The sequence below is a fragment of the Oncorhynchus tshawytscha genome, linkage group LG14 (assembly GCF_018296145.1).
Source record: "Oncorhynchus tshawytscha isolate Ot180627B linkage group LG14, Otsh_v2.0, whole genome shotgun sequence".
NCBI lineage: Eukaryota > Metazoa > Chordata > Actinopteri > Salmoniformes > Salmonidae > Oncorhynchus > Oncorhynchus tshawytscha.
Window position 1 is genome coordinate 6,852,444 of NC_056442.1, and position 23,914 is coordinate 6,876,357.

The 23,914-nt window shown below is 40.6% G+C and overlaps 2 protein-coding genes across 2 annotated transcripts; both read left to right on the plus strand.

Annotated features, from left to right (window-relative positions):
- The first annotated feature begins 3,253 nt into the window (after positions 1–3,253).
- Positions 3,254–18,481, plus strand: LOC112267711 (dipeptidyl peptidase 4-like). The gene is made up of 25 exons (XM_042296971.1): positions 3,254–3,409; positions 3,552–3,639; positions 4,207–4,299; positions 4,654–4,745; positions 4,920–4,994; positions 7,811–7,863; positions 8,454–8,526; positions 8,831–8,951; positions 9,175–9,329; positions 9,769–9,866; positions 10,002–10,143; positions 13,587–13,625; positions 13,755–13,853; positions 13,956–14,080; positions 14,233–14,357; positions 14,758–14,808; positions 14,893–14,991; positions 15,103–15,172; positions 15,465–15,659; positions 16,563–16,617; positions 16,779–16,878; positions 16,981–17,039; positions 17,152–17,224; positions 17,480–17,553; positions 17,700–18,481. The coding sequence occupies exons 1-25, from the start codon at positions 3,407–3,409 to the stop codon at positions 17,790–17,792; spliced, it is 2,250 nt and encodes a 749-aa protein (XP_042152905.1). The 5' UTR covers positions 3,254–3,406; the 3' UTR covers positions 17,793–18,481.
- Positions 18,482–20,133: 1,652 nt separating this feature from the next.
- Positions 20,134–23,632, plus strand: LOC112266455 (glucagon-1). Its single transcript, XM_024443928.2, has 6 exons — positions 20,134–20,788; positions 20,985–21,085; positions 21,348–21,503; positions 22,053–22,169; positions 22,791–22,934; positions 23,197–23,632. The coding sequence occupies exons 2-6, from the start codon at positions 20,991–20,993 to the stop codon at positions 23,219–23,221; spliced, it is 537 nt and encodes a 178-aa protein (XP_024299696.1). The 5' UTR covers positions 20,134–20,788; positions 20,985–20,990; the 3' UTR covers positions 23,222–23,632.
- Positions 23,633–23,914: the final 282 nt, after the last annotated feature.

Here is a 23,914-nt window from a genome sequence, read left to right on the forward strand (position 1 = left end):
ACATTGATTAGACAGTAGACACCACCAGTAGACATTGATTAGACAGTAGACACCACCAGTAGACATTGATTCGACAGTAGACACCACCAGTAGACATTGATTAGACAGTAAACACCACCAGTAGACATTGATTAGACAGTAGACACCACCAGTAGACATTGATTAGACAGTAGACACCACCAGTAGACATTTTACAACTGTCTGTAGTTACTATACTTTTTCATTCTTTCAATCCTAGCTTACTGATAAACTATCACAGTCAGTGAAGGCTGTTGAGGGGAGGATGACTCATAATAATGGCTGAAACTGCACAAAGTGAATGGCATAAAACACATGGAAACCATATGTTTGATGTATTTGATACCATTCCTGCTCCAGCCATTACCATGAGCCCGTCCTCCCCTATTAAGGTGCCACCAACCTCCTGTGATCAAGGTGTACCTTCAAATGCCACAGATTTCCTTCTATTCAGGGGAAAATAGGAAGCCATAGGAAACAGGGACTATGTGTTGTAAAAACCAAGGACAGAACAGCCAGAGAGAGGAAAAAGCACCAGTATCAACCATGGCTTTATGGTATGATGTTGCGCCATAGTGCTCACTGTACTCCACTATATAACCCCTCCTCCCCCTCTCTCATTCCAGGAACGCCAATAAAACCTCAAACGTGTTCAAAGTGACACCTGGAAACAATTTCATTAGTCTTAACCACGAATCTGAGAGTAGATAAACGGAAAGATCCCCCGGTGTAATGCTCCTCAAACTATACTTGCGTCAGGCGAAAAGAGAGTGATCTATTTGTTTGCATAGGAAGCACGGTCTGAGAGAATGAGAGCAGCAAAGGCTGCTAGTGCTCAGGTCAATAAAAAAAAAAGAAACTGATATTTGTTAAGCTTTTAACTGGCTTTTAGTCTTTATCTTCCGATGCGCATCACTTATGGATTCATCAGTGACCCTTCCACTAGTTATGGAACTTTTTCAGCCCATGTTTCTGTAGGCTCTCCAGAGGGTAGTGAGGTCTGCACAACGCATCACCGGGGGCAAACTACCTGCCCTCCAGGACACCTACACCACCCGATGTCACAGGAAGGCCATAAAGATCATCAAGGACAACAACCACCCGAGCCACTGCCTGTTCACCCTGCTATCGTCCAGAAGGCGAGGTCAGTACAGGTGCATCAAAGCTGGGACCGAGAGACTGAAAAACAGCTTCTATCTCAAGGCCACCAGACTGTTAAACAGCCACCACTAACATTGAGTGGCTGCTGCCAACACACTGACTCAACTCCAGCCACTTTAATAATAGGAATTGATGGGAATTTATGTAAAATATATCATTAGCCACTTTAAACAATGCTACTTAATATAATGTTTACATACCCTACATTATTTATCTCATATGTATACGTATATACTGTACTCTATATCATCTACTGCATCTTTATGTAATACATGTATCACTAGCCACTTTAAACTATGCCACTTTGTTTACATACTCATCTCATATGTATATACTGTACTCGATACCATCTACTGCATCTTGCCTATGCCGCTCTGTACCATCACTCATTCATAAGGTAGTAGTTTTGGAATTGTTAGGTTAGATTACTCGTTGGTTATTACTGCATTGTCGGAACTAGAAGCACAAGCATTTCGCTACACTCGCATTAACATCTGCTAACCATGTGTATGTGACAAATAAAATTGGATTTGATTTGATTTGTATCCTTACTCATCAAGACAGCTATATAAGTGCGCCTCTCTCTCAATAAAGAACTTTTGCAGTGTGAAAAACAAAAGCTTTTTTTGCTTTATTTTTCTCGTCAAATTGCTTGTTTGTCTGTTGACATCTTGTTAAAGTTCATGTATTCCAGATCTATTGTTGCAGCCTTTTATACAAAGCCCATGAGATGGAGTAAGTCCTATGCAGAGAAACTGGTTGAATCCGTCGTTAACCAGGAGCATAAGTTCACAAGCTGGGGGGGGGGGCCTCTGACATCATGATGATAACTGTGAGTCACGTAAAAAGCAGTTGCGATGACAATGTCATAAAGCCCTTGAGAATAAAATAGAGGGGGCTTTGTTGTTGACCTTGAAGTAAAGGCATTACATCACCACAGAAATTGGAATTAAGCTTTGAGAGTCATTCCGCCACCTTTGGTTGTGACAATTCACTTCATTTCAAGAAAAATGCTAATAGGAACGCAAGCAATAAAAAAGTCACTACATTACACTTAATATGTACACTCATATGGTTCTCACATATACTGCATCTGAATATAGGCCGGTATTTCTTTTCACACGTCTGTTGAGATCCCACGCGGCTTAAAGAGAGGAACCTGACCTGAAACCCAAGTAGGAAGTTCATTAATGAAGTATGTAAATAGGTACATTAGATGGAGACCAACTGTGAGGTCAGTGTCATCCAATGCAGCTGTGAATTAGGCTACCTTGTTTTTATACCATTAGCAGTGAGACATGAAACAACAGCTGATGGTTGATATTCACTCAAGAGTCATATGTGACTACCCTGCCCTCACAAGGACATATGCCTGTAAGGGTTGCGGAACTGGTGGCAGTGAAGTCAGACGCAGGAGAGCAGAAATAGGTAATAGCCGGAGCAGTTTAATTTCAAAGCCAACGGCAAAAAAAAAAGAACCTACATGGGTACAAAACCCGACGTGCACCAGTAACATAGTGCACAAGCACTTAAAAACAGACAATTCCACACAAGGACATGGGGGGAACAAAGTGTTAAATACACAACACTTAATGAGTGAAATGGAAACCAGGTGTGTAGGAAAACAAGACAAAACGAATGGAAAATGAAAAGTGGATCAACGATGGCTAGAAGAGCGGTGACGCCGACCGCCGAACACCGCTGAACAAGGAGAGGAAACGACTTCGGGGGAAGTTGTGACAATGCCTTACAAAATGCCCAAACATTTAGGCCTAATTCAGATTGAATGGAATTATAAAATAAATTAAGTACTGTAAATTCAGTGTCTGGATTTCCAAGTAAAAATTTGGATGCCTATTGAATTTGCGTGGTGAAGGCTATTATTTTTCGGACAACGGTTCAACTACAAAGTGGATGGTTTCACTGTGTATGAAAGTTGTGTATGGATGCAATCCGTCAATAGATTAGACTGTGAGTAAGCATAAACTTCTCCACTAAAACAGGCTCTGGGGAAAATAAGACACGTTCAAACTTTACGAGCTTTGCTTTGGACTTCGGAATTGTATTGCCCCACCTTTATAACCGACGTTGATCTAATATTTAACGGAAATTATCTTGCGCAGAACTTTATTTTGCACCATTTACACTTCAACAGTTTATTGGGTAACGTGTTTACGCTCAATGTGATTTTGTATATAAACGGATTCACCACCTTCAAGTCAGCAGGATGGTAAACTTCAAAACTCAACGATAAGAATTTGTTTATAATACAACATAGCATTTCTTTGGTGAATAAGTGTCGCAAATCTAGATACCACAAACAACTATTTATTTCATAACATTTTCCCCGTCATTCTATTCACCTTTGACAGAATACCATAGGTAAGCTGGTGTTGGGACTTTTGGGGCTTGCTGGCGTCATCATCTTGACGGTAGTGCCCACGGTAATATATCTGAACGGTGAGTGGTACCACTTTCAGTTGCTTTCAATGACCCATTAAATTGTAGCCTACCATAACCGTAAAAAAAGAAGAAAAAAACTCTGTTCAGACTAAGTATTTTATTACCACAATAGAACACTGCATGCACTGGATAATAATATTGTATTATTGTAAAAGAACACTGCATAAAATAAACCCTTTTACATAATCCACGTGACATACAAACATGTAGACCTAGTGCTTTAATGCTTTAGAAATGCAACACCGTGTTGCAATATCACATCTTGTATGCAGGTACCACATTTGTGTAGCCTACTAGCACATTTACCTCAGTTATAGCAGCTCTACAGCTCTAACCCAGGCAAATGTATATTGATCTTACATTGTTACCTGTTACAATCTTGTAGTCCTCCCGTGATCCTTATCTATTTTTTTATCAAGACCTGTTTAATCATGTGTAAATGCATTGTAGTCTTACGAGCCATTACAGTAGCCGATGACTTGTTGTCGACTTCACTGGTACATTCCTCCTAGTATAGACAGTACAAGAAATCAGTGAACGCTAACTTTGAGCCTCACGTTTCAGAGGAAAAAGTGACGGCTCAGAGGACATTCACTCTCAGTGATGTCTTCAATAGCTCCATCAGGGCCAGATCCTACAACATGCGCTGGATCTCAGGTAAAACACCCTAGAAGCCTAATCAATCAACTGTGTGTAAATGAGTGGATGGCTGTTATGTTCAATCCAGTCAGTAATTGTGTGCCTGGAATGTATGACACAACACTCTAACCCTGGAAGGATGCACGTTTAGATGTAAGCCAACAACACAATGTTCCCTTTACAAAATGTTAAGAAACAATAAAAACAAAACGATAGTAGGCCTATATACTGTCCCTATTTAAATGGCACACTTTGGCTTTTTGTTAAATCATCAGTGCTAGGCAGAGCCCTGACTAGCAACAGTGCTGATATTTCAACTTAAACGTCAGTGTGTTATTATTAAACTCCTCTCTTCTCTCCGCTCCCTGACAGACCATGAGTATCTGCATGAAAAAGACGGCTCCATCTTCCTTCACAACCTGATTACAGGAAACAACTCAGAATTCCTGAGCAGCATCACATTTGTAAGATACCCCTCATGGGTCTGTCTGTCTGCCTGTCTGCCTGTCTGCCTGTCTGCCTGCCTGCCTGCCTGTCTGTCTGTCTGTCTGTCTGTGCATATTTGGAAGCAAGTATGGTGAAGGAAGGAGTGTTTGTGTCAGGTATAACACAGCTCCTTTTTTTTTGTTGAAAACCAGGATCAAGTGGCTGCCTATGACTATGTAGTGTCTGCTGATCAAAAATATGTTGCTTTCAAGAGCAATTGGACCAAGGTAATGTCTTGTGATATTTAATAATTTGTTGTTATTGTATTATCCTGCTGTGAAGTAGCTATGTGTGGTATGTCATTGTGATGTGGTGGTGGTTGTTGTTGTTGTTGTATTATCCTGCTGTGAAGTAGCTATGTGTGGTATGTCATTGTGATGTGGTGGTTGTTGTTGTTGTTGTATTATCCTGCTGTGAAGTAGCTATGTGTGGTATGTCATTGTGATGTGGTGGTGGTTGTTGTTGTATTATCCTGCTGTGAAGTAGCTATGTGTGGTATGTCATTGTGATGTGGTGGTTGTTGTTGTTGTATTATCCTGCTGTGAAGTAGCTATGTGTGGTATGTCATTGTGATGTGGTGGTGGTTGTTGTTGTATTATCCTGCTGTGAAGTAGCTATGTGTGGTATGTCATTGTGATGTGGTGGTTGTTGTTGTTGTTGTATTATCCTGCTGTGAAGTAGCTATGTGTGGTATGTCATTGTGATGTGGTGGTTGTTGTTGTTGTTGTATTATCCTGCTGTGAAGTAGCTATGTGTGGTATGTCATTGTGATGTGGTGGTGGTTGTTGTTGTATTATCCTGCTGTGAAGTAGCTATGTGTGGTATGTCATTGTGATGTGGTGGTGTTGTTGTTGTTGTATTATCCTGCTGTGAAGTAGCTATGTGTGGTATGTCATTGTGATGTGGTGGTTGTTGTTGTTGTATTATCCTGCTGTGAAGTAGCTATGTGTGGTATGTCATTGTGATGTGGTGGTTGTTGTTGTTGTTGTATTATCCTGCTGTGAAGTAGCTATGTGTGGTATGTCATTGTGATGTGGTGGTTGTTGTTGTTGTATTATCCTGCTGTGAAGTAGCTATGTGTGGTATGTCATTGTGATGTGGTGGTTGGTTGTTGTTGTATTATCCTGCTGTGAAGTAGCTATGTGTGGTATGTCATTGTGATGTGGTGGTGGTTGTTGTTGTATTATCCTGCTGTGAAGTAGCTATGTGTGGTATGTCATTGTGATGTGGTGGTGGTTGTTGTTGTTGTATTATCCTGCTGTGAAGTAGCTATGTGTGGTATGTCATTGTGATGTGGTGGTGGTTGTTGTTGTATTATCCTGCTGTGAAGTAGCTATGTGTGGTATGTCATTGTGATGTGGTGGTTGGTATTATCCTGCTGTGAAGTAGTTGTTATGTATTATCCTGCTTGAAGTAGCTATGTGTGGTGGTGATGTGTGGTGGTTGTTGTTGTATTATCCTGCTGTGAAGTAGCTATGTGTGGTATGTCATTGTGATGTGGTGGTGGTTGTTGTTGTATTATCCTGCTGTGAAGTAGCTATGTGTGGTATGTCATTGTGATGTGGTGGTGTTGTTGTTGTTGTATTATCCTGCTGTGAAGTAGCTATGTGTGGTATGTCATTGTGATGTGGTGGTGGTTGTTGTTGTATTATCCTGCTGTGAAGTAGCTATGTGTGGTATGTCATTGTGATGTGGTGGTGGTTGTTGTTGTATTATCCTGCTGTGAAGTAGCTATGTGTGGTATGTCATTGTGATGTGGTGGTGGTTGTTGTTGTATTATCCTGCTGTGAAGTAGCTATGTGTGGTATGTCATTGTGATGTGGTGGTTGTTGTTGTTGTTGTATTATCCTGCTGTGAAGTAGCTATGTGTGGTATGTCATTGTGATGTGGTGGTGGTTGTTGTTGTTGTATTATCCTGCTGTGAAGTAGCTATGTGTGGTATGTCATTGTGATGTGGTGGTTGTTGTTGTTGTTGTATTATCCTGCTGTGAAGTAGCTATGTGTGTCATTGTGTCATTGTGATGTGGTGGTTGTTGTTGTATTATCCTGCTGTGAAGTAGCTATGTGTGGTATGTCATTGTGATGTGGTGGTGGTTGTTGTTGTATTATCCTGCTGTGAAGTAGCTATGTGTGGTATGTCATTGTGATGTGGTGGTTGTTGTTGTTGTTGTATTATCCTGCTGTGAAGTAGCTATGTGTGGTATGTCATTGTGATGTGGTGGTGGTTGTTGTTGTATTATCCTGCTGTGAAGTAGCTATGTGTGGTATGTCATTGTGATGTGGTGGTGGTTGTTGTTGTATTATCCTGCTGTGAAGTAGCTATGTGTGGTATGTCATTGTGATGTGGTGGTTGTTGTTGTATTATCCTGCTGTGAAGTAGCTATGTGTGGTATGTCATTGTGATGTGGTGGTGGTTGTTGTTGTATTATCCTGCTGTGAAGTAGCTATGTGTGGTATGTCATTGTGATGTGGTGGTTGTTGTTGTATTATCCTGCTGTGAAGTAGCTATGTGTGGTATGTCATTGTGATGTGGTGGTGGTTGTTGTTGTATTATCCTGCTGTGAAGTAGCTATGTGTGGTATGTCATTGTGATGTGGTGGTGGTTGTTGTTGTATTATCCTGCTGTGAAGTAGCTATGTGTGGTATGTCATTGTGATGTGATGTGGTGGTGTTGTTGTTGTATTATCCTGTTGTGAAGTAGCTATGTGTGGTATGTCATTGTGATGTGGTGGTGGTTGTTGTTGTATTATCCTGCTGTGAAGTAGCTATGTGTGGTATGTCATTGTGATGTGGTTGTTGTTGTTGTTGTATTATCCTGCTGTGAAGTAGCTATGTGTGGTATGTCATTGTGATGTGGTGGTTGTTGTTGTTGTTGCAGAATCAGACATATATGCCCAAAGTAATTGCCCTGCAGGGATAAATAAAGTTTAAAAAATGAATACATTTAATTGAATGAATGTACTCATTAATTCATTAATATAAGTAATTGATCTGTGCTACTAATCAAATTCCGAATTATAATTTGCTTAATATGTTTGAACAGATATGGAGACACTCCTTCACAGCTTCATATTCTCTCTATGATTTGGCAGGCTCGTAAGTCTCTTTCAACTGTTCTCGTCCGCAAATGTGTACTATACACTATACATATGCAGTGTGGAGAATATAGGACATTTTATTTTATTCAATGGACTAGTGCAGGAAATGGTCAACAATACTCAACAGATAGAGAAACTGAAGAGGGCCACACACTGTAACGTTTACTGCAAATGATTTATAGGGACGCATTCACAGTGCATTCGGAAAGTATTCAGACCCCTTCCCTTTTTCCACATTCTGTTACAATACAGCCTTATTTCAAAACGGATTAAATAAAAACATTTCCTCATCAAACTACACCCAATAGCCCATAATGACAAAATGAAAACCGGCTTAGAAATCTTTGCAAATTTATTACAAATAAAAAACAGAAATACCTTATTTACATAAGTATTCAGAGCCTTTGCTGAGACTCGAAATTGAGCTCAGGTGCAAACTATTTAACACATTTTAGAAAATTGTCTGTAACATAACAAATTGTGGAAAAAGTCAAGGGGTCTGAATACTTTCCCGAATGAACTGCATATGGTGTTTTGTCAAACTCAAAGACATTAATACTGTTCCATTTTTATTTATTCTCATTTTAGGACATTTCTCAGTACACCAGACATTCCTCATCAAGTCCATTTGTTTGCATGGGCGCCAACAGGGAACAAAATGGTAGGTTAAAAGGACACTTGAGAGAAACCAGAAACCAACTAGTTTCTGGTGTCTGACCCATTACATGTCTTCCAAACACTCATCATCAATAGGACTCACCCAACAACACAACATGCACTTTTGTTTGTCTTCAGTTCAAAGCTGGAATGCTCAAAGATCACATTTTCAACGCGCGCCAAATAAATAACTAGGATTACCAAAAGACATTGCACACTATTGTGCATATTGCAGTGTTATACCATGTTTAAAGAGGAACTCGAGTCATTACGACTTATCTCAATATCTCTGTTCCTCTCACATACAGGCCTTTGTGTGGGAAAATGATGTCTATGTGAAGACCAGCCCTACTGCTAAGGCCATGCAGGTGACCTCCAATGGAAAACACAACCAAATCTTAAATGGCATCCCAGATTGGGTGTATGAGGGTAAGCAATACCGACAAGAAGGCAGCTGTGAATCTTACATACCTCTTACTATAACTAGTACATATTAGTCAGCACTGTGATGGGAATTGTGTCAAATGTGATTATACATGAACAAGTTTCTCTTTTGACAACACAGAAGTCTGTGAACAGCTTAAGCCACAACACACAAAATCGATGTGCCATCCTGATGTAGCCTAACGGTGGTTTTTGATTGTTTTGTTAGAGGAAATGTTCTCTTCTTACGAGGCAATGTGGTGGTCACCTGGAGGGAGGTATCTGGCCTATGCTGAGTTTAACGACACTCTGGTCCAAAACATAGAGTATTCCTGGTATGGGAAGGAACAGTATCCCGACACGGTCATTTTCCCCTATCCTAAGGTAAGATAACACTTTATGTATGTTTGATGTGTATGTAAAAAGTGTGCTGGAGTAGGTCATTATTGGCATGAGGTTCTGAGGGAGTTGATAAGGGAACTGGACTCTGGACCATAAGGCCTCTGGGTTAAAAGCGTGTTGTTGTTTTATCACAACTCAGGGTACATTCAGGTCTAAGCTGTCCCAATAAAATTATATTGGTCCATGATTTCCCAGTTCGGAAACCTCTCTTGACGACTATATATTTGAATACAGTCATACACTCTGTATTGTCACATATTAATGCATTGATACTGTGTGTATAGTCATTCTAAAACAATACGTTAACAAAATCATTTTAAAGATGTGCTTGCTTGTAAGAAAGAAACCTATAAGACCCAAAGTTTGTTTTTATTTCATCGTAATTGTTTTGCATGAATGCTTTTTTTTCTCCATCTTCTAGCCTGGTACTCCCAATCCAGTGGTGAAGCTGTTTGTGTATGATACTACAAACATATCAAACATCACAGAAGTTGTTGTGCCAGCTTCAGTTGGTGCAGGGTAATGAAACTCTGTAGTACACAATACATTAAACAATGTATTCAGTAGGAGAGAAACGCATTGCATTGGAATTTTAAAATCAATTTTAGGTGCGAGCTGTGAGACGAGTGGGGTTGTTTCCGTGTTTTTTTACAGTGATCACTATTTGGCCACAGTCACCTGGGTAACGGATGAACGCATCGCTGTCCAGTGGCAGAAGAGGAAACAGAATGAGCTCCGCTTTCAGATCTACGACTTCAACACAGCCGGAAACACCTGGATCGAGAATGTGTTAGAGGTACCCCCCCCCCCCCCACACACACACACACACACGCTTTCCCGCCGCCCTCACTCTCCTCTCCCCTCTACACCACTCCCCTCCTCACCCCCTCCCCTCCCTCCCCTCCCCTCCCCTCCACACCTCTCCCTCTTCACTTCTCCTCTCCTCTCCTCACCTCTCCTCTCCTCTCCTCTCCTCTCCTCTCCTCTCCTCTCCTCTCCTCTCCTCTCCTCTCCTATCCTCTCCTCTCCTATCCTATCCTATCCTATCCTATCCTCTCCTCTCTTCAGATAACTTGTTGGAGTCCTAATACAATCAGAAGTTTACATACACCTTAGTTAGACAAATACATTTAAACTCCGTTTTTCACAATTCTTGACATTTAATCCCAGTAAAAATTCTATGTCTTAGGTCAGTTAGGATCACCACTTTATTTTAAGAATGTGAACTGTCAGAAAAATAGTAGAGAGAATGATTTATTTCAGCTTTTATTTCTTTCATCACATTCCCAGGGGGTCAGAATTTAACATTCACTCAATTAGTATTTGGTAGCATTGACTTTAAATTGTTTAACTTGGGTCAAACGTTTCGGGTAGCCTTCCACAAGCTTCCCACAATAAGTTGGGTGAATTTTGGCCCATTCCTTCTGACAGAGCTGGTGTAACTGAGTCAGGTTTGTAGGCCTCCTCTCTCACACACTTTTTCAGTTCTGCCCACAGATGTTCTATAGGATTGAGCTCAGGGCTTTGTGATGGCCACTCCAATACCTTAACTTTGTTGTCCTTAAGCCATTTTACCACAACTTTGGAAGTATGCTTGGGGTCATTGTCCATTTGGAAGACTCATATATGACCAAGCTTTAACTTCCTGACTGAGATGAGATTTTGAGATGTTCCTTCAATATAGTCACAGAATTTTCCTGCCTCATGATGCCATTTATTTTTTGAAGTGCACCAGTCCCTCCTGCAGCAAAGCACCCCCACAACATGATGCTGCCACCCCCGTGCTTCACTGTTGGGAAGGTGTTCTTCGGCTTGCGAGTGTCATGTCTTTACTATCATTAAATTGAAGACTTAGTTTTTATCAAAGATTCTCTGTAATTAGTATAACGTGATCAAACTGATTAATCATGTAACTGTAATTAACTAGGAAGTCGGGGCACCAAGGAAAATATTCAGATTACAAAGTTATAATTTCCCAATATAAACTTTCAGATATTTTACATCTGATCAATTAGTCTTCGAATTAATGAATTGTTTACGTTACCTCACATTAGTCTCATTCCGAACGTCGTAAATTGTTGGTTATCTGCACGAACCCAGTCTTCACTATGAGTCATCCATACATCAATTGTCTTAAATCATTTATTTATTAACTAACTAAACGATCACAGAAGTGCACACACAAACAAACAAAGTAAATATGGTTACAAGAAATGATAGGGAAATGTGCCCTAGTGGGCTAAACCGGCATGGCGGCTTGTTAGACAAAAGGGAAGTGGGGGTCGACTAAGAAGTCACTACAGAGTTAATAATTATAACAATTGAAATGCTAATCCTTTACACATGAACGCTCACTCATTCGGGAACAATTGCAATCAATATATATATATATTTACGCTCAGTGTGTCGTCTTGATCGCTGTTGAAAGTTTGTTTCTTTTGTAGAATTGTCCATCTCTCTCTCTCTGTCGTGGTTATAGTGGGTAGTTCAGAGTGACATTCATTCATGTTGTTGTAGAATGGATGTTTCGGCAGTTGTCGTTCTTCGCGTTCAATGATACCGAATTCCTAGCTGCAGACTAGTAATTAATATCAAAGACTTGTTCTTATTCTGTCGGTATCGATAGTCTAAGAGCTTAACCACGTGGTATGATTAAAAGATTCAGCAATGGTCTGCAACCTTTGTCCTCCTATGATTGAGAGAAACATGGTCTTCTGAGAATATCTCAATTTTTTTTTTTTTTTTTCGGAATTGCAGAAAAGGGGCTGTCCCAGGATGCCTGACCCTAACTGGGCTCATGGGCAGTCCCCTGATTTAGTTAAACTCAAAAGGGAATTGGAGTTTCCTTCATTAAACAGTCCAAAATCACATTACACAATTTTACAAACAGTATCAACCTCACTCATTCATCTTATACAACAATTAGATGTAAACCTCATATCTGAGGCTATTACAAAAACAGCGTTAAGGTCACGTCGCCGCACCATCTCCCATGAGCTTCCCCAAGTTGTTACAAACGGACCAGTTTGTAGATGGATTCTTCACCGATCTTTTATACCTTCTCCGGAACGTAAACGTTGTTCGGACCTCAAGTTTTGTGAGGTGGAAGAAATTCCTTTGTTCTCTATGAAACTTCACTCTGTCTTTATACTGTGTGGCCATGAGGCAGGGTCTTCCCTAGGGATTTACGACCTCACTCTGACCACAGCAGTCTGGTTGTAGAAGCAGAGAGCGAGGGATGGTGCTCGCTGCACCCAAAGAGGGCAACGTCATGACACAAGCCTCCCCCTTTTTTCTCCAAACATAATGATGGTCATTATGGCCAAACAGTTCTATTTTTGTTTCATCAGACAAGAGGACATTTCTCCAAAAAGTATGATCTTTGTCCACATGTGCAGTTGCAAACCGTAGTCTGGCTTTTTTATGATGGTTTTGGAGCAGTGGCTTCTTCCTTGCTGAGCGGCCTACAAGTTACGTCGATATAGGACTCGTTTTACTGTGGATATAGATACTTCTGTACCTGTTTCCTCCAGCATCTTCACAAGGTCCTTTGCTGTTGTTCTGGGATTGATTTGCACTTTTCGCACCAAAGTACGCTCATGCCTAGGAGACAGAACGTGTCTCCTTCCTGAGTGGTATGACGGCTGCGTGGTCCCATGGTGTTTATACTTGCGTAATATTGTTTGTACAGATGAACGTAGTACCTTCAGGCATTTGGAAATTGCTCCCAAGGATGAACCAGACTTGTGGATGTCTACATTTTTTTTCTGAGGTCTTGCCTGATTTCTTTTGATTTTCCCATGATTTCAAGCAAAGATGCACTGAGTTTGAAGGTAGGCCTTGAAATACATCCAGAGGTACACCTCCAAATGACTCAAATTATGTCAATTACCCTACCAGAAGCTTCTAAAGCCATGACATCATTTTCTGGAATTTTCCAAGCTGTTTAAAGGCAGAGTCAACTTAGTGTATGTAAACTTCTGACCCACTGGAATTGTGTTATAGTGAATTATTAGTTAAATAATCTGTCTGTAAACAAGTGTTGGAAAAATGACTTGTGTCATGCACAAAGTAGATGTCCTAACCGACTTGCCAAAACTATAGTTTGTTAACAAGAAATTTGTGGAGCGGTTGAAAAATTAGTTTTAATGACTCCAACCTAAGTGTATGTAAACTTCCAACTTCAACTGTATGTCACAATAAACGATCAAATTCTATACTTTTTTGTTGTGTTTTCAGAAACTTGACGTTACAAGCAAGACAGGTTGGATTGGACGGGTGTGTACTTAATACGAACACAACAATATGAACATGTTTACATTATCCCTGGACCATAAAAACATATTTTACCAAGTAACAAGCATGGATTATTCCTGCAAATAAATACATTATCTTTGTTTCTTCTAGTTTTCACCTTCTAATCCTACTTTATCGGCGGACAAAGAAAGTTTTTACATTGTGATGAGTGACAATAACGGCTATAAACATATCCATCACGTAACACGTGTAAGTACTAAGTAGTACATTTCTCTTCATGCACCTTCTCAGTAACCCAAACATGGTTATGATACACACTTGATTTGTAATATTTGTATGGGGTCCTTGCAGGGCACAGCAACAGCTGTCACCTCGGGGACTTGGGAGGTCGTTGACATTTTAAAAGTGACTAATAACGCCATGTACTATTCAAGCAACCAATACGGTCACAAGCCAGGAGGGAGAAACATTTACAAGTAAGAATACCACTCTTTCATTTTCATGCCGTCGTTCTGTCATGCTCACGCAGTACTCATTTCTAACATGCATAACCTATGACTTACAACTCTATAGTTGTAGCCAATAGAGTCATGTCAGTTGTTTGTGTGTGTGTGTGTGTGTGTGTCAGGATCACTCTCGGAGCCACCCCCCCCACCACCCAGTGCCTGACCTGTACCCTGAATGAGGACAGGTGTCAATACAACTCAGCTTACTTCAGCCATGATGCCTCTTTCTTCCGCATGGACTGCTCAGGTCCGTCAGCCACACAGCACACACACACACGCACGCACGCGCGCACACACACACACACACACACACACACACACACACACACACCCACACACACACACACACACACACACACACACACACACACACACACACACACACACACACACACACACACACACACACACACTACACTACACTACACTACACTACACTACACTACACTACACTACATTACACAACCCACTACTCCAACAGTGTTTGTGCAGTCAAGTCATCACAATACTGTAGCTGTGACATCCCTAAACAATATCCCAGCCGGTATATTCACTTTGAAAATAATAGTTTCTGTAGTAGTAGTGCTTCTAGATAATTTGGGAGGACACACACACACACTATATTAAATATGTGTTTGTCTCCACAGGTCCTGGACTACCTCTGTATACTCTCAGGGACAACAGGGATGCTGGTTCAGGTAGGCCAGTTACATTTACTAGTGTGTGATGGAAATAAATGATATAAGCCAAGCAAAGTCACAGTGCATGTTCTCGTGATTTAGAGATCCAGGTTCTTGAGGACAACACGGCTTTGGAAGGCCTTCTGTCTGAGATCCACATGCCCACCATGCGACGCGACTTTATCAAGCAAGGGGAATTTAGTAAGGCTTTCAACGATTAAAGACTTTAATTGAATCTTTCATCTGATATTAAAACCATGGGACATCTCTAACTTGATATCCATTGATGGATGCTTCTGTTTTTCCCGACAGATCTTTGGTACCAGATGACCTTGCCTCCTGGATTTGACAAATCCAAGAAATACCCCTTACTTATTGATGTGTACGAATTAATTAACCTCTGTGAATACATGATCTGCTTTGTCTTATGATGAATTGTTGTACCAATAACGAGGGCCTAGAGTTAATCCTGACCACATGACTAAAGCCGGAAATACTCTTGACTCTAGTTAAATTCAGAAGTCTGCAGTGTTTTCTGGTGAGCTCAAGTGGTCAGGGAAAACTCTGGGCCCTAGTTAAATTCAGAAGTCTGCAGTGTTTTCTGGTAAACTCAAGTGGTCAGGGAAAACTCTGGGAACTAACAATAATGTTTGTCTTTCTCTTTTGTGTTCCAGGTATGCAGGGCCTTGCAGTCAGACAGCAGACTTCCGCTATAGGTTAGGCTGGGCCGCATACTTGGCGAGCACGGAGAAGGTCATCGTTGCCAGCTTCGATGGTAGGGGAAGTGGTTACCAAGGGGACAAGCTAATGCACTCCATCTACCGACGTCTGGGAACCTATGAGGTGGAAGATCAGATAATGGCCGCAAAGTAAGGTTGAACTGTGGTTGAACAGTAGCCAAGTCGATAGCTATGCCCAACTGACTCAAACAGGTTGCTTTGTATTATACTGTGTCACACTGCAAAAGTGACATTAAGATAACATGATATATAAAGATTCTGGGTTCGAATCCAGGCTCTGTTGCAGCCGGCCGCGACCGGGAAACCCATGGGACGGTGCACAATTGGCCCAGCGTCGTTCAGGTTAGGGGAGGGTTTGGCCGGCAGGGATGTCCTTGTCCCATCGCGCACTAGCGACTCCTGTGGCGGGCCGGGCATAGTGCACGCTGACACGGTCACCAGGTGTAGAGTGTTTCCTCCGACACATTTGTGCGGCTGGGCCAATTGTGTCAAGAAGCAGTGTGGCTTAGTCGGGTTGTGTTTCAGACGGGAGTTACAGTGGAGACAAGACAAAATTGGGGAGAAAATGTGGTTAAAACAAATTATAATAAATAAACATTATATAACACAATATATTTCTACATGGATATTTAGAGATTCCAAGGCTTTTTTCGTTTGAGCTTTATGATGCAATAGCCTGGTTGACAGATCTTTATCCAACTCCTATTCATCTCCACTTTCATGCTAAATATATCCTGTCTGGTAGGACAAAGGACGTGACAGAGGTGTTGGCTAAAGTACATACAGATCTGACCACCAGGCTAATGATCAGATGACTGATCAGAGGTCACATGGGGTCAGCTGGAATGCAACATGACTTACCTTTCCCTTATTTCACGTCAGAGAGACTGAGGACAGTAGAGATTAGAGTTAGACCACGGACCATCAGTGGGCACGGTCCATTAGAACCCCTTTTAACCGACCCTCACGTTTAAATGAATTTGTGTTTGTACTGGTGGTTCCCAATCACAGCAAGTCACTTTTCTCTTTCAGGGAATTCACCAATATGGGCTTTGTTGACAAAGGCAGAATAGCAATTTGGGGTTGGGTAAGTTAAAGCATAGGGTTTGGAAATATGATACGTTGGAACCATCAAGTGCAGCGTAATGAAATGCAGCACGTGTACAATCACCTTGTCTTTGTGCCTTGAGTAATCTAATATTATCTGAATTCAAGGCCAACATGATCAGCTGGTATTGTGTTTTATAGTCCTATGGAGGTTATGTCACGTCAATGGTTCTGGGAGCTGGGAGTGGAGTTTTCAAATGTGGAATGGCAGTTGCCCCAGTTTCCAAGTGGGAGTATTATGGTATGCCATTCTGTTATTGATATGTTATTAATATATTTACATTTATATAAGTGTAAATCATTGGAAATGATCCGTACATTTTCCCTACTTTCAATATTTCAGATTCAATCTACACAGAACGTTACATGAATCAACCTTCAGAAAATCTTGAATTCTACAACGTAAGTTGACCCAACTCCAATGTTTTAAATGGCCATTTATACATACGATTTTATACTATCCAAACTGGTATTACTCTCCACGGAAATAACACCATGTAAATGTGTTTTACAGAACTCCACAGTGACAGCCAGAGCTAAGAACTTCAAATCAGTACAATACCTTCTGGTCCATGGGACAGCAGATGGTGAAGCCTCCTCTAGTATTTCTGGAATGTTCTTTAAAAACACACCACCTGTGCAATTAACAACCATGCAATGTTTAGAGTCTAGACTATTCATTTGACTCTGTAAACCCATTAGTTGATTAAGCTAAACGTGTTATTAACTAAGTAAGCAGTGTGCATACTTTTCCTGAGGCTTTACCATATCATATGAGAATAGGAAAACACTGCACATCAGATACTGTTACATTGTTATTTAAATCTCTCTATTTGTTTCAGACAACGTCCATTTTCAGCAAGCTGCTCAGATCTCTGCTGCTCTGGTTGAGGAACAAGTGGACTTTGAGGCTATGGTAAATATTTTGATTTTAGATAGATGAGTTATCTACACAATCAGTGGTTGTAGAGCTTTATACCTCAATGAACCTGCTCCATGAAAACACTTCTCCAATAAACACATGATCGGTGCTTATTCCTTCTTTCTATCACTTTACTACAGTGGTACACGGACAAGGACCATGGTCTTGATGGTTCAGCCAATCAGCATGTCTATACCCACATGAGTCACTTCCTCCAGAGTTGCTTCGCCTGATGCCATTCGAATGAATGATGCCCAACCTGATGCTTGCCGAACGATAAGCAAATGGCCGCAAATTCATTTGTAATTCACTTGGACAGCAGGTAGCCTAGCGGTTAAGACCATTTGGCCAGTTACCAAAAGGTCGCTGGTTTAAATCCCCAAGCCGACTAGGTGAAAAATCTGTCGATGTGCCCTTGAGTAAGGCACTTAACCACAATTGCTCATGTTAGTAGCGCTGCATAAGAACGTCTACTATATGATGTAAATGTAATTGAAAGTTGTCCTATTTTTTTTAATAAATTAAGTTGTTAGAGCCAGCACCCAAACACACACTCCAAAAGACTATCCTCTCCATATGCAGTTATTAAACAATGACGTCAGCAGGATTGATCTATCATTGTTCGTTCAGAGCCTCACCGCGAGTTATGAGGTTACATTTGAAATGAAGAATGTGATTATATTGAAATACCAAAGGGCTTTGTGAGAACTGATCAGCCAGTGACTAAGCATGTCTGACTTGTATTCATTAAGGGGCCTTGATTGCACTGTTTTATCCTCGAGGTATCAACATTAATTGTCGATACATTATATTGCTTTGCATTTTATTGTACAAACATACTGCATGTTTTTATAGAGGGGATCTTGGAAGACCTTTGTACCTACAGTGTGTGTATACTGTTTCAATAAAATTGTTAAATCTAGATTGTGGATTCTTACTGTAGGGGATCGACAGTACATACAGTACCAGTGAAAAGTTTGGACACACCTACTCATTCAAGGGTTTCTCTTGATGGTGTACTATTTTCTACATAATAGTGAAGACATCAAAAACTATGAAATAACACATATGGAATCATGTAGTAACCAAAAATGTATTAAACAAATCAAATCATATTTTAGATTTTAGATTCTTCAAAGTAGGCAACCTTTGCCTTGATGACATCTTTGCACACTCTTGGCATTCTCTGAACCAGCTTCATGAGGAATGCTAATCCAACAGTCTTAAAGGAGTTCCCACATATGCTGAGCACTTGTTGGCTGCTTTTCCTTCACTCTGCGGTCCAACTCATCACAAACCATCTCAATTGTTTTGAGGTCAGTAATTTCGAGATCAGGTCATCTGCTGCAGCACTCCATCGCTCTCCTTCTTAGCCCTTACACAGCCTGCAGATGTGTTTTGGATCATTGTCCTGTTGAAAAACAAATGATAGCCCCACTAAGCGCAGACCAGATGGGATGGGATGGAGTATCGCTGCAGAATGCTGTGGTAGCCATGCTGGTTAAGTGTGCCTTGAATTCTAAATAAATCACTGGCAGTGTCACCAGCAAAGCACCCCCACACCATCACACCTCCTCCTCCATGCTTCACGGTGGGAACCAAGCATGCGGAGATCATCCATTCACCTACTCTGCATATCACAAAGACACGGTGGTTGGAACCAACCATCTCAAATTTGGACTCATCACACCAAAGGACAGATTTCCACCAGTCTAATGTCCATTGCTCGTGGTTCTTTACCCAAGAAAGTCTCTTCTTCTTACTGGTGTCCTTTAGTAGTGTTTTTTCTGCAGCAATTCGACCATGAGGCATGATTCACGCAGTCTCCCCTGAACAGTTGATGTTGAGATGTGTCTGTTATTTGAATTATGTGAAGCATTTATTTCTGAGGATGGTAACTCTAATGAACTTATCCTCTGCAGCAGAGGTAACTCTGTGTCTTCCTTTCCTGTGGCGGTCCTCATGAGAGCCAGTTTCATCATAGCGCTTGATGGTTTTTGTGACTGCACTTGAAGAAACTTTAAAAGTTCTTGACATTTTCCAGATTGACTGACCTAGTAGTAAGTAATGATGGACTGTTGTTTCTCTTTGCTTATTTGAGCTGTTCTTGCCATAATATGGACTCGGTCTTTTACCAAATAGGGCTATCTTCTGTATACCACCCCTACCTTGTCACGGCACAACTGATTGGCTCAAACACATTAAGAAGGAAAGAAATTCCACAAATTAACTTTTAACAAGGTACACCTGTTAATTGAAATGCATTTCAGATGACGACCTCATGAAGCTAAGCTGGTTGAGAGAATGCCAAGGGTGTGCAAAGCTGTCATCAAGTCAAAGGGTGGCTACTTTGAAAAATGTAAAATATAAAATATATTTTGATCTGTTTAACTTTTTTTTGGTTACTACAGGACTCCATGTGTCATTTCATAGTTTTGATTTATTCACTATTATCCTACAACGTAGAAAATTGTAAAAATAAAGAAAAACCCTTGAACGAGTAGGTGTGTCCAAACGTGACTGGTACTATATAATCAAAAATCAAAATGACTTTGGTTTGACATAATAATTGGATATCATCTGTAAATGGTTTATAAGTACATTCAGTAAACGGTAATGCAGGTTTAAGCTTTGAATAACACATGAATTCATGTTATCTAAAAGGGGATGATCAACAGGACCCACAATGGAAATGTTCTTGTCTTAAATGGGTGACCAAAGGAAAAACACCCCAAAAATAGTTTCCATCTCTGATTCTATCATAGTTAATATAATCCACGAACCCTGACTCAGCTTCCCATTTACAGTAAACACACACACACACACGCACACGCACACACACGCACGCACACACACACACACACACACACACACTATTTGACAGGATGTCATCTTGTTTGATTTCTACACCTAAGTGACAGCTGTTTTCTCGCATGGATAATGCCACATCTTCCATTTTAAACAGACGTTTCATTGCGAGTTAATCCACTGCAACCAAACGGGGCCCTATGTGTAATGGATTGAGAGTAACAAATGGGTGTAACAGAGTGGGAGAGCGGGAGGACTGGGCCACCGGAGCAGACCCGGCCTTATGGCCATGCTATATAAGACCCCCACAGCCAGTCAGATCACCAAGATACATCCACAAGGAACCAGGACTGAAGCAGAGGATCTCACTCTCTCTCAGACACACATTTCATCTCATCTACCCGCACGTTAACAGGAGCAGGTGAGTTGCTTGCAGCCAGGACACGTCTTAATTGATTTTGGAAAATCTGTTTCAAAACGGGATTTGTTTTTCCATTGTGAACAAAACCTTTGATTTTGTCAGTGGATGAACGCTTGATATGGAGCATTTTGCTTGTCAATGTAAAATGGACATGACTGTCTTCGGCTAAGTTACTCAATTGTGGTTCTGTCTGCAGGTCACAATGTTTGGCATCCACTCCCTCGCTGGTGTTCTCCTCCTGGTCATCGTACAGAGCAGTTGGCAAGTCCCTCTACAAGAGGCTGAGGACAACTCAAGGTACAGCTCAAAAATTGTATATTTTCTATGGGTGGGGGAAATGATTCCAATTTTCCACGGGATATTTTAACAAATATTTTCAGATCATATCATAGGGGAAAAAAAGCGCACAACGCACAGTATCAACGTAGACTACAGACGGAATGACTAGTGTTTAACACATAATGTACATGTATCCAACAGCAACTGTCAATCAAAATTAGACTATAATGAGGCATCTATCAGCATCATTTCAGCATTAAAGATTCTTCTTCTCCTGTAGCTTAGAGACAGCAGACCCACTATTGGAGGATTTGGTGGGCGTGCCTAACGTGAAGAGACATTCCGAGGGAACCTTCTCTAACGACTACAGTAAATACCAGGAAGAAAGGATGGCTCAGGACTTTGTTCAATGGCTTATGAACTCCAAGAGGAGTGGGTGAGTGTTCCAACAGAGTAATATTATATATTTCTAGGCTTATGACTGATATTATACTGCGGGGTGGAGAAATAATAATGTATTTTTCTTAATGAGAACCAGGACAGTTCAGTCTTTTGGAAACTTTTACTGTGATGAATACTGGTATATCTTGAGATGAACAATCAAAGATTTGGATGGAGACATTACAGATTTAAACATCATCCCAAAAATGTTTGTCTGAAGCACAATGTATATTATGGCATTGTTTGTACATGCAGAGAAAGGATAGTAATGTACTGAGCAACATATTCATATACACAGTACTTCCAAGTCAAACAAAGTAACTTCATGTTATTCATCCATTTTCATTATCAACTTATCCTCAACTTCTATATCAATACAAACACTTAAAATACAATATTTGAGTGTTTTACTAGCAAAGTTAGTGAAAAACAGTTATAAGATCTCAGAGGCCATTTTAGCTGAGCCAGAATGATTTCACAGTACTATAATTGGTTGAGTGGAGTTTTGTATCTATCACACCATTTCCTCTCTACCTCCATCTAGTGCTCCATCCAAACGCCATGCCGATGGGACCTACACCAGCGACGTGAGCACCTACCTACAGGACCAGGCGGCCAAGGACTTTGTTTCCTGGCTCAAATCAGGACGGGCCAGACGAGAGTAGGCTTCCCTTCACCCTACAGCACCAACATCGTGTGTGTCATGTCTAACGCGAGAAGAAGAGAGAGAGAGAGAAAAGATCATCAACAACTTAGCTAATTTATCCATTGCCGCACCGTTGCTTTCTGCTTTCTTAAGGCCTGTTTTGACATTTCATGTGGTCGTGCCCAATAAATCCCATTAAACTATGCTCTGCATTTATTGATACATTTATTGATATTTGCCCCTCGGATGACTGTGTTGACTGGGTTGGAAGAGAACGTATCACACAGTTGCTGTGTGCATAAACACCTGTTCAGGGAACAAAGGTGTCCTCTAATGCACAATGAATGACTACAGCTACAGATCACTACTCCCGAAATCATCCAATAGTCATAAGGCGTAACTAGAAAAGGGAACATTTCCTGAAGAAAATGTGTATTCTTGCTTCGGCCGACTAAAAGTTGAACCCAACGTGGTTGGTAATTGTGTACAAAAGTATTGTGTGTGGAAGTATTGATTGTGGAATTATTGTGTGTGCAAGTATTGTGCGTGGTAGTATTGTGTGTGGAAGTATTGTGTGTGGAAGTATTGTGTTTGGAACCACTGACAAGTGTGTGTTATCTTGTGTACTGTACCTAGATCTGCAGAGGAGAGCAGGAATGGTCCAATGAGCAGAAGACATGTAGATGGGAGCTTCACCAGTGACGTGAACAAGGTCCTAGACAGCTTGGCTGCCAAAGAGTATTTACTCTGGGTCATGACCTCCAAAACCTCAGGGAAAAGGTAAACATCAGAACACAATCAGAAGCTGTATGAAAGGGCACCATATTCCCTATATAGTGGGCCTAAGGCTCTGATTAAAACGAGTGCATATGGTGCCATTTCAGACAAGTTTGTAAATGGAGTGTCTTGCCTACATCAATATTTGATCAATTGTTTTTTTTTTTTATGTCACACTCTTTTTCTCTGTATCTTTCTCTCTCCCACTAAACCATGTTACTGTATGGTGTCACAGATTGATCATTTGGTTTATTGTTTATTTCAGTAACAAACGTCAAGAAGATCATTGAAAGAAGACAAACGCTTCCTTGTTCAAGAGAAACTTGGATACTGTGCTACAAATGATGAGCCTTGACAAAAACTAAAAGCCATACTAAAAAGCCATACTGCTTAGCATTGTTGTGATGTTGATACAATGTTGGAAGTACTTAGATTGTTTACTCTACATTATGTGATGAAAAAACAGATAATGTATTCTTCCTTAACTTTGTGGTGCACAATGCATCAGGTCAGTTGTCAAATTATACAAATATTTTTCCATAAATTAACATTATTTTCTATATTTGTAATGTTGAAAGAAAGGGAACATGGTAAAAACTCAGATATAATGTGCAAAACTATCTGGTAACATTTGTGTGAATTTGTTTTTTTATCCCATATGTATCAAAACCTGCTCTGCAAAATTAAACTCTTTCATTGTGTTTGCTGTACTATGTTTTTGACTAGCCATGCATCCATACAAATGGAATCCCAAACTCTTTCTGTTCATGGTGCTGAAAAAAACCCATCACAACATTCAACTGTTGTGCCAATGATAGTAGTTTATGTACTAGACTAGAGTTGGGAAACTGTGGTTTTGCGTCTCAAAGAAGCTCTGTCCATGGTCCTGAAACCGAAATGCATGGCATTCAAGTAACGTCGTTTTTAGTTATAAAAAAATACTTATAATAGCTACTTCTTTTTGAAATGGTGAACCAGAGTTT

What these genes read in the sequence shown, in the direction of transcription:
- LOC112267711 (XM_042296971.1), top strand. An exon ending in CAACATGCGCTGGATCTCAG is followed by an intron (nt 4,300 to 4,653) that starts GTAAAACACCCT and finishes GCTCCCTGACAG; the next exon opens with ACCATGAGTATCTGCATGAA. An exon ending in TCAAGAGCAATTGGACCAAG is followed by an intron (nt 4,995 to 7,810) that starts GTAATGTCTTGT and finishes ATGTTTGAACAG; the next exon opens with ATATGGAGACACTCCTTCAC.
- LOC112266455 (XM_024443928.2), top strand. Translation starts at nt 20,991, where the DNA reads ATGTTTGGCATCCACTCCCTCGCTGGTGTTCTCCTCCTGGTCATCGTA. An exon ending in ATGAACTCCAAGAGGAGTGG is followed by an intron (nt 21,504 to 22,052) that starts GTGAGTGTTCCA and finishes ACCTCCATCTAG; the next exon opens with TGCTCCATCCAAACGCCATG. An exon ending in TCCAAAACCTCAGGGAAAAG is followed by an intron (nt 22,935 to 23,196) that starts GTAAACATCAGA and finishes TGTTTATTTCAG; the next exon opens with TAACAAACGTCAAGAAGATC.